Genomic DNA, 10697 nt, shown 5'->3' with positions numbered 1-10697 from the left:
CCTGCAGGACACATGACCAGGAAGCTGTCTGCGGACAAACGCCGGCTCCCTCGGCCAGGAAAGAGAGATGAGCGCCGCAACCCCAGAGTCGGCCACGGTCAGGGGTTTACCTTTACCTTTAAAAGTTTCCAAAACCCTGCAATGAGGCTCTCTCCAGGCGCCGTGCCGCTTTTTGGCAGGGAGGGGGCGCCGCCGCGCTTCCCTTCCTTAAGGAGAGACCGAGAAGGTCCTCGGAGCGCGGCTGCCGTTGCCTTACCTGCCGCCAGGTGGGAGTCGCGCCTCCGTCCCCCGGGGAAGTTGGCCAAAGTTTGCCCGCGGCTGCTGGCTGGAGCGCCGGCCGGAGGTAGGTGGTGGAGGAGGAGGAGTGGGGCGGGCGCGCCTTTCCTAGCGGGACGCCGCGGAGAGAGCGAGCGAGAGAGCGGGGAAAGGGGCTGCAGTGGCGGCGGCGAAAGTGCGCCTGAGGGGTCCCCGGTTGCGAGGCGCCGCAGCGCTCCAGCGCAAGAGGGAAAGGGCGCGTCGCGGCTGGAGCGCGCCGAGGGGGCTGAGGCGCGAGAGCGGCGTCGGCTGAGCCCCTCGCTTCTCTCTGAGGTAACGGTGAGGGGGTGACGACACCCCTCCCCAAACTTTGCCCCCCTTTTCCCCTTCGTGCGGGGGGGAGGCTGCGAGGGCGGCGACTTGGCGACGCCTCCTGAGCGGCGTCCGTCCCCCCGTTTCCCTGGGCGGCGGGGCGCTTCTGACCAGCCTTCTCCCCCTGCTTCTTCTTCCTCAGCTCGGGAGTCCCGCCGCGCCTTCCTCTCTCTTGCCGGCCATGGAGAGCAGAGAGGATGCCGAGGGCGCCGGCAGCGGCGGCGGCGAGGGCGCCTTTGCCGAAGCTCGCCGCTGGGTGGAGGTAAGAGAGCCGCGCGCGCGGGGTCCCTGCTGCGCCCCGCAGGTAGAAAAGCGGGGCAGTGGGAAGGACAGGGGGGGGGGGTTGTTTTTTGTCGTGAGCATTTATAGATATTGCCCTTTAAAAGCAACAAGGCCCCAGCACAATGAAGGCTGCTTCCCCCTCTCTTTCTCCCCGTCCTCCTCTGCCCTGGCATTGCCCACACTTCTTCACCAGACGGGCGGTATTTTCAAATGGGGAGGTGGGTGGAAAAGAGAACGGGACGGGGAAATGGTCTGTAGCAAAATACAGAGTGAATCACCCTCCAGATTTACCTTTTGGGTCCATAAAACAAAAGTTATTGGTTCAACTGTAACAAAAATACTAAGTTTTTTGGGAAAAACAAAAAAAAAATCCTTCCAGTAGCACCTTAAAGACCAACTAAGTTAGATCTTGGTATGAGCTTTCATGTGCATGCACACTTCTTCAGATACACGTATCTGTACACGTATTGGTGTATCTGAAGAAGTGTGCATGCACACGAAAGCTCATACCAAGAACTAACTTAGTTGGTCTTTAAGGTGCTACTGGAAGGAATTTTTTTTGTTTTGACTATGGCAGACCAACACGGCTACCTATCTGTAACTAAGTTTTTTGGGGTGGGTGTGTTACAAACAGGTACGCTTCTCCTCTCTCCTTTCCATTCAGAAGTCTCAGAAAGTTTTGCAGCCTGGAAAAAGCCAGTATGATTCTTCCGAAACAAAATTAGCCTGTACTGCTTACCCCTGAGTTACCCCCAGGGGAAAAAAAGCACTGCTCCTTGCAGGGGTTTGGGTGTAGCATTTAACTTGCAAAAAGTGGAGTGGCTGGCTGGCCGGTTGGTCATGCAACCTTCCTGCAAGCACCTAATGCCAATTCCAGATGTGCCTGGTGGGGATTTGAGGAGGTAAAGGTATCTTTGCTTGCATACTCCCTGTCCTTTCATGCCTTGTTAAATAACAGGGTGGGGACGGCCCCTTTAACTACTGTCTTGCTTGGAAAACACACTCTAGGTAGGGTGTGGTATGATATGATATGGGTAAAATTGAAGAGAGATGGGGTGTGGGCCTTACGGCTATCAGGAAGGGCCACCCAACTTTTTCTCCTCTAGTATGAGCACTAGATTCAGAGGTGTGCCCAGGTGTTGGTTAGGTTGTCCCTGCCAAGGGTGTAGGCCCAGTTTCCAAAATTGCACCTTCTCCACTTGGCTTGGAGTGAGCCCATCCGCCCATCTGTGCTCTCCCTGGGGTGCTCCTTTGCTGCCCTGGGCAACCGGGTGAGGCACACAGGCTCATCTGGGCACCTTGGCAGAGAGTGCAAGGGGCAGAGAGGTCAAAGGAGCCTGGTTATGGCTCTGACTAGTGTGTTTTGTTTTGTCATTTGAGAGTTCAGCCACAGGTTCTTGGGTGGAGCGTTTGCTCAAATTAAGCAGAGATTTTGTGGAAATTTTGATGGGGTTGATGTTAGCTCACTTGGAAATAAGGCCCACTGGATTTTGTAGGAATAACTTCTGAGTATGTGTACCAAGTTGGAGTTGCTTCTGTGTTGCAATTGCTGGATCCCCTGTTATTTAGGCATATCCTTTTAATGTATAGGAAAGTTTCTTGTTACAGGATATTTAGGTTCAAGAGAATAGGCTTTTGAACCTGTAGCACCTCCCCCAGCTGTTGTTGGACCACAGCTTCCATTATCCCGGTGGCTACACCGGCTGTGGCTGATGGGAGTTGTAGTCCGTCAGCAACAACTAGAGGGGCATGGCTTTCTTGCTCTAGAACGGTGTTTCCCATACTTGGGTCTCCAGCTGTTTTTGGACTACAATACCCATCATCCCCTGACCACTGGTCCTGCTAAGTAGGGATTGTGGGAGTTGTATTCTAAAAAACAGCTGGAGACCTAAGTATGGGAAACACTGCTCTAGGAAAAACAACTCCCCAAGAGGTCTTGCAGTCCATGGAAGCCTGATTCCCACAACAAATTTCTTAGCCTTTAAGGTACTAGAAGATGACTTGTTGGAACATACAGTGGGTCTCATTCATGTCCTTTTACACTTCGGTGAATTGCATTCGGTATTCATTATTTTCCACATGGCAACTTCAGGAAAACAGTGCCTTCAGTGAAAGTTTGGTTTAGAAACTCAGGCATTTCTTGGCCCTGATAAGCCAGCAGACTGCTGTTATTGGGAGTTGCTCATTAAGAATGCAGGGAATGAAGAATCCTGCTCAGGTGCAGATGGTTAAGTTAGATGGCCTTCAGATCTGGTTTAACTTTCCCCTTAAATGTTCTCAAATGAACAACAGGATTTGGGAGGGTGCATTCCTTTCCACTTAGCAAAGCATATATTAAATTTTGTGGCAGGGATTGGATCTGTGTGCTGTTCTTAAGGGGGCAATTCAGTTGTCAACCTGAACTAATGTAGTCCTGCCAGGGACAATGGAATTGCACTTGTGGGAGAAATTTGACAGCCGATTCCGGAAAAGAGCCTAACTTATGCTTGGAACTCAAGTAGTTGAAAGAGGTGATGCTCTATAAAGTTAACAAGGTGCCTTGGTGGCTCAGTTCAGCAGAAGCCAACTGCTAAACACTTTTGAACATCTCCAATAGTTGCAGGCACCTGTGCACTTTCGGAAAGCGACACTTAAGTTCTGCTGTAAAACTATTCACAGTTCTGCAAGAAAATTGTTTGCAACTCCAGGAATTTCTGTATACACTTTACTAGGTTTCTAAAAGGAAGGGAAAAGGGAAACACTTCCCCCCCTTGCCCCCCCTCTTCTGTTTCAGGAAATGAATAAACTGGAATTTTAAATGTATTCCCATGCCTTGTCCTGTTTCGGGTAGTAGAATTTCTCAGCAAGTAGACTCTGAGCCTACAGGTTTATGGCACCTATGTGGGATATGTGAAGACTGGGCTCACATGCACAGCAGGTGTGCAGAGCGTAATTGTAGTGTTAATTACAATTGACTTTATAACAAGTGAGAGTGGAGCTACAAGTTAGAAAGTAAATATGAGGCTTATGATCCATAACACTAAAAAGGAATTGAGAGGGGCACTATCAGGGAGAATCATACTTCTGCCCTGAATTGCTTTCAAACTCTTGAAACAGATTTTTAAACTTGCTTATTTGCAACCATAGTGTTTGAAAAAGGAATATTGCTCCACAAAGGTGAAGTTAATGGGTCGATAAGATAATTGAATTTTTCTTTACCCTCAAGGAGTTTGTGTACTATTTTAGGATATGGGAGGATTTTTCCTTTGATGGATGTCTATTAATAACTGGGACTTTTCCCTTTTACCCTGGAACTAATAAAAAAACAACCTAGCAATTTAAGCTGCAATCTGAACCTCACTTACCAATGAGTAAGCTCAATTGAATTCAATAGGACTTTCTTCTGAGTAGGCTGGTTAGGATTACATCCTTATTTGTTGACATTTGTAGAAGAATAGACACCTGAAGAATAGACACCTGGCTCTGGCATTGTATTTGGGCCATGATGTCAAGTGCAATGCTTTTCCTTAATTTGATTATGGAGGCAGCACAGAAGCTACAGCCAACCAGAGTGAAGAATCTATTAGCGCCCCCCCCCCCCAATTTTATGGAGAAATGGGACCTTGCAATTCTTGATGGGAAGCATAACAAGAAAGAAGTAGTGATTGACTCTTGCAATTAACTTCTGCTGCTTCCACTTGCCAAGTAAAGACATTTGCAAAGAGGCTTTGCCCCATTTCTTACCTTTGCAGACTGTTTCCTTTTTAATCAGTAAATGAGATTCCACCTTAGAGGTATCCTCAATACAACTGCTAAATGAATTTCATGTACTTATTTTTATTATTATTTCATTAACTTTGTATGCTGCCCTTCATCCGTAAATCTTGGGGTGGTTCACAACGTCAAAACACAAGATAAAAAACGCAAAATGAATAATAATAACAAGAACAAGAACAAAGCAAGCCAATAACGCCCCCTCTCACAGACACATTTAGAAGGGTGTAGAGTGTTCTAATTGAGTGACTCAAATAATTTTCAGTTATTAGATGCAAGAGTTCAGGGTCAGACCAAGAGTCCATCAAGCCAGACTTCTTGTTTCTGACAGTAGCCAGTCAAATGTCTCAATTTTTTAAATGGGCCAACTGAAATTTCAAATGTGGCAAAGCAGTAGATTTTATATACTGTATAGGAATTGTGATGCTAGCCATTCTGTTTTGGAACCAAAAATCTTTTATTTTTATACAGCCCCACCAAATGTCTGCTTTGCATCGCCCACACCTCTAGTATTTATCTTGATACCCGTTTTCAACTCAAAGGCGTATGTGCAAGATGATATCCTTGACACTGATAAAAATGCACTTTAAGAATATAAATGCAACCACAAGTCGTATTGCTTGTTAACATATGGTAGCAATAGCACTCTCAGTAGTCCCTCTTTGTTGCCAGTAACACGCAGGTGGGAACAGCAATAAAATTCTAAATGTGAAATGGTGAAATACAAATTTGTGTGTGTGTTTTCGAACTAAGTATAGGGAGAACTTCCACAGTGAAGCGTAGTAAGCATGCTTAATTCAAACATTACAATAGTTAAAATGCAATGATGATACGATTTCAGATAGGGGATGTACACTGCAGACTATCCCCTAGGACCTGAAGTATTTTTCTTAGAACAGATGTAGCTAATACAGTGGTGCCCCGCAAGACGAATGCCTCGCAAGACTGAAAACCCGCTAGACGAAAGGGTTTTCCTTTTCGGAGGTGCTTCGCAAAACGAATTTCCTATGGGCTTGCTTTGCAAGACGAAAATGTCTTGCGAGTTCCTGCAGGTTTTTTTCCTTTCCCCCCCCTTTTTCCCAAGCCGCTAAGCCGCTTATCAGCTGATCCACTAAGCCGCTAAGCCGCTTAACAGCTGATCCGCTAAGCCGCTTAACAGCTGATCGCTAAGCCGCTAATCAGCTGATCCGCTAAGCCGCTAATAGCGCTAAGCCGCTAATGGGCTTGCTTCGCAAGACGAAAAAACCGCAAGACGAAGAGACTCGCGGAACAGATTCTTTTCGTCTTGCGAGGCACCACTGTATGTTAAAGAGATATGGGTTTTCTTTCATTTAAGATGTGGCTTTTGAGAAGGCAAAAAGGGTCTGATTCTGATGAGGGGTACCGTATGTTCTACACTATTCATACAGGGTGTTTGGATGAGTGAGCTTTTTTCCTTAAGGAACAGGTAGCACAACTTGTACATCCCTTTGTCTGAAGCGCACACGCTTGGAAGAGTCCAGTGGGTTCCCTGGTACGCTTGCTTCTAAGCAGACAGTTGCTGGAGAAAGAAAAGGAAAAGCATTTGCCTTTGTGTCTTGCTTTTGAGCTTCAAAGCATCTTGCTGGCTGTTGTCAAGACTAGATGGCTCTTGACCTGATCCAGCCAGCCAATTCTTGTATTGTTAATGGTATGTTGTTCATAAAGCATCATAAAAACCATGTGTTAGAAATTGCAGCCCTTATGAAACCCTGACGTAAGTTAGGAAATGCATCCTAAAGGTATATTAGATCACTGTGATTAGGAAGCAAGGACGGTAGTTGTGGATGTGTCTCTGCATATTTAGAAATGCCATCCAGGAAACCTTCCTTATTTGTCAATTTGCATCCTATTTCTTTTGCATTCCACTTCTTTGTGTGAGATGGGGCCTCTGGCAGGATATTTTTGGAAGGCAACGTCAGGTTACCAGAGAGGCGGGCAGGTCATCAGACAGTGAAGACAAAACAGAGACCTAGTCTGCAGCTGTCTAAAGATTTGCTGTCAAGACCTGGGTCCCAAAGGATTGCTGATAAGAAGCAAGTTCTTGGGTGTCATTGTTTGGAGGAGGCAGGTAAATGCACCAAAACTGGAAAGCGGTTTCCTTGGTAATACAGGGTGGGAATGCTACAGACCCAAAATACAGAGAAGTTGGGGCAACAGGCTATAGAAATACAGTGGGCTTTCGCACTGAAGTTGGCTGCTGTTTGATAGGCAGATGTATGATGTTCAGGTTGTAGAATGGCAGGAATCTCCAAGGGCCAAAGCAGGTGTCATGTGGGGGACTGATGAACAGAATGTCTTCCAGGTTGTTAAAAAATGAACAAAAAACTTCAAAGCACTGTGATGGGGTACAATTCAGGTAAGGGTCATAGTGCTGTATGCTATTAATCCTCCTTCTCATTACAGTGGTACCTCAGGTTACATACGCTTCAGGTTACATACACTTCAGGTTACAGACTCTGCTAACCCACAAATAGTGCTTCAGGTTAAGAACTTTGCTTCAGGATGAGAACAGAAATCGGGTTCTGGCGGCACGGCAGCAGCAGGAGGCCCCATTAGCTAAAGTGGTGCTTCAGGTTAAGAACAGTTTCAGGTTAAGTATGGACCTCTGGAACGAATTAAGTACTTAACCCGAAGTACCAGTGTACTATCTTGCTGATATAAATCCCACAATCTTCCCAGTGGAAGGAAATCTACAGTTTACTTTGTTTTTCCCTGTGGGGCAAATAGCAGTTTCCGAAGGCGATGCTTTCAGGTGGGAAAGAAGGTTAATTTCACCACCTCACTCTCCCACTTCTGATGTGCACTGGGTTCCTTCTGTGGCTGCTTTTAAAAAGGTGGGAGGAATGTTGGATAGCTTGTTCGTGGGCCTCCTGAATGTACCTAGTTTGTCCCCAAAGAGTTTGATACACAACTTCAGTGCGAATGAAAAAACCCTACAGTGGTCGACATACACATTCAGTTCGGAATGGGTGTCCTCTGTTTCCTGTCCCACAGTAACAACATTCCAACACGCTAAAAATAGTTCAGCAGGGACTCAGTGGCAGTTTTTTTTTCATGTTGTGTATGAAGACTCCTTAAGTCTGGAGGCATGTGCACCTGGATTCAAGTCCAGCAGCTGCGATTTGTTAAGGTGTTATACACTTTTTGAAATCAACTCTGGTTTGGAAAGCAGGGAAAGGCATCCGTTTTCGCCTGCTTTTGCTGCTGACATATTTTGGGAGTTGTGTTATAAGTGATGGAAAGGAAATATTCCATCTCTGACACTAAGATCAAAAAATAATTGGCTAACCTAAATATAAAAAATCATTTAAAAACAACAACTATATTTGTTCCTGAGAAGATTGCAAAGGACACCCACTGGACATTGGTCTGCATCTCAAGAACGCTGCACACTTAGGGCTCATACACAATTCCATTTGTCCCTCTGCTTTTCCTCTGGGAAAAGCCTCTCTTTACTCCTGAATTGGAGCCAACCTCAGTTGGGTTTTCCATGCGTTGATATTTGCTCCGATTCTGCAGTAAAGAGGTTTTTCCAGGGAAAGCGGAGGGGCAGACAGAAAGCCCAGCGGAAAAGCTCTCTGACCTGCGTTTTCTAGGCGGAAGTGTGGGTGAGCCCCCCAAACTGAAAACACTTCAGCTTTTTCTAGTGGTTTTTAGCTATGCACATACTTCCTTGTAGCCTCAGCACAGCACAAAAGTTTGAGAGCAAGATGGAGTGGAAACAGGGCTAACTTTAAACCAGTACAACAAGCTGCGCCAAAGTAACTTCTGGTTATTTGAGTTTCCACTGCCGTATCAAGTGAAGAAAGTAAAGGCAAGCTTTGGTTTTGTTTAGGGATTGCAATTGTTTTAATAAAGAAAATCCAGATAGCATGTACTGGAACCTTAAGGTGAGCCCGGGAGGCTTAGATGTTTTGTGTAGCTAATCCAGTTTGCCATAAAGATTCTTCTAGATGAGTTGGGTAGTGCAAGTCTTGGATGTAAGCCATGAGATGGGAAGCATCACCATTACCTTCTTAAACAGCACTGACTGATCCTTTACCAAGGTATTTGAGAGGTGTGGAGAAAACCTCCTACATGGTGATTTTAACAAAATATATTTGAAGAAAAAATGGGGGGGGGGGGAATCATTCCTCATATCTTTATTTATTTAGATGTTTAGAGTGACAAAATGTGAGGTATAAATCAGTGGTCTGTTTTCAAAGTGTCTTATTTTATTTCATAAAATTTATATACCTCTTGTTTGTAAAAACAACCCTCAAAACCAGGGGTCAGCAAACTTTTTCAGCAGGGGGCCGGTCCACTGTCCCTCAGACCTTGTGGGGGGGGACCGGACTATATGGGGGGGGGGGAATGAATGAATTCCTATGCCCCACAAATAACCCAGAGATGCATTTCAAATAAAAGCACACATTTTACTCATGTAAAAACATGCTGATTCCCGGACCGTCCACGGGCTGGATTGAGAAGGCGATTGGGCCGGATCCGGATCCGGGCCCTAGGCCTTAGTTTGCCTACCCATGCTCAAAATGATTTACAAACCACTGTGACTAGTTAATTATCCATGTTCATAATGAAAAGAAGAGGCACTACATATGTTGCAAATAGTTACCAATGAGCCAGACAACGTGAAAAGATTTACTGGCAGTTTTAATTATTTTTTTAAAAATAATTTTTACAAAACGGGCTTATGGACATGGTTGATGAGAGATTCAGTGGAAAGAAAAAACAACTCAAAAAGCTAAGTAGAATTTATTCTATTAGCAAATGACATTTTGGGCTCAATATGGTTCTTCAAAAATATAATTTGGTGTGCAGCAGTTTTGTGGGGAGGGGGGCCGGTGAAATTAATTGATGCTTCCTTAGCCATTGTGGTCAAGAGCTCTTGTTTGGGGGTACTTTCACTGAACATCAGGTGCTTCAGATTTGTCCTTCCATTAACAGCAAGGATGCGGGTGGCGCTGTGGTCTAAACCACAGAGCCTAGGGCTTGCCAATAAGAAGGTTGGCGGTTTGAATCCCCGTGACGGGGTGAGCTCCCATTGCTCGGTCCCTGCTCCTGCCAACCTAGCAGTTTGAAAGCACGCCAGTTCAAGTAGATAAATAGGTACCGCTCCAGAGGGAAGGTAAACAGCGTTTCTGTGTGCTGCTCTGGTTTGCCCGAAGTGGCTTAGTCATGCTGGCCACATGACCCGGAAGCTGTACGCTGGCTTCCTCGGCCAATAAAGCGAGATGAGTGCCGCAACCCCAGAGTCGTCCACGACTGGGCCTAATGGTCAGGGGAGCCTTTACCTTTAAGTTTTTATTATCCAGGATAAAGAGATGCTTCGCTTTAGTTAAACTAGGATTCCTCTGAATCCTGCCTCTAAGGACCAGGACCAAATTTTCTCCCGCAGCTGTAGATTAGGGAATATATAGCTGCTGGAAGTATTCGAACCTCAAATTTGCTTTCTTGCTTTTTCTGGCCATGTCCAGACCGCAGGATGTTGCTCTTTCTTTATTTTTTTTATTTTTTAGTCTGCATAGAGTAGTGTTGGTGCTGCAGTGAGTGTGGCTGGTGGTGACCTCTGGCAAGTTTCAATGCACATGGCTGGGGTGCTGCATGTGACATGATGGGTCTTCATTTGTGCAGGACTGTCCCAGATGGACTATGGCTTCCTATTTGGCACAGCAAAAATACTTTCATCTTCTGGAGTTCATGTGAAGCATTGGCTAAATTCTTCAACTTAAAGAAGAGCCAAGATATTGGAACAAAGTTGTCCCCTGGGAGCAATTGCAGCTGCGTTAATAGCCCTGGTTAGAAGCTCATTCCCAAGGCAAATAAGAGCCCATTGTAAAGTAGTAAATATTGATGAGCAACTGCTCGAAATTCTTAGCATTGCTTCGGAGTGCGTTCCAAGCATTATGGAGCTGGAAAAGGAGCAAACAACTTGGACTGTCCCAGTCTGGCGAAAATGCATGTTGAGCAAACAGCATGCCCAGCTTATTCATTAGGAAAATGCCCTTGTGACCTGC

At 45.8% G+C, this 10697-nt stretch overlaps 1 protein-coding gene across 15 annotated transcripts in view; it reads left to right on the top strand.

The window, feature by feature from the left end:
* Window positions 1–227: 227 nt before the first annotated feature.
* The window catches only part of LMO7 (LIM domain 7), a 149847-nt gene continuing 139377 nt past the window's right edge, over window positions 228–10697 (top strand). For 9 of the 15 annotated variants that reach the window (XM_077927758.1, XM_077927760.1, XM_077927759.1 and 6 more), the window contains exons 1-2: window positions 481–588; window positions 770–889. In XM_077927758.1, coding sequence (XP_077783884.1) covers window positions 809–889 — 81 coding nt within the window. In that variant the 5' untranslated portion in view covers window positions 481–588; window positions 770–808. Of the gene's footprint in view, window positions 344–480; window positions 589–769; window positions 890–10697 lie in introns of those variants that run through there. The other 6 variants (XM_077927764.1, XM_077927765.1, XM_077927763.1 and 3 more) reach the window with 4 other exon arrangements.

The sequence above is a fragment of the Podarcis muralis genome, chromosome 4 (genome assembly GCF_964188315.1).
Source record: "Podarcis muralis chromosome 4, rPodMur119.hap1.1, whole genome shotgun sequence".
In the NCBI taxonomy this organism is placed as follows: Eukaryota; Metazoa; Chordata; class Lepidosauria; order Squamata; family Lacertidae; genus Podarcis; species Podarcis muralis.
The sequence above is the reverse complement of the archived record's forward strand: the minus strand, read 5'-3'. Positions and strand labels throughout refer to the sequence as shown.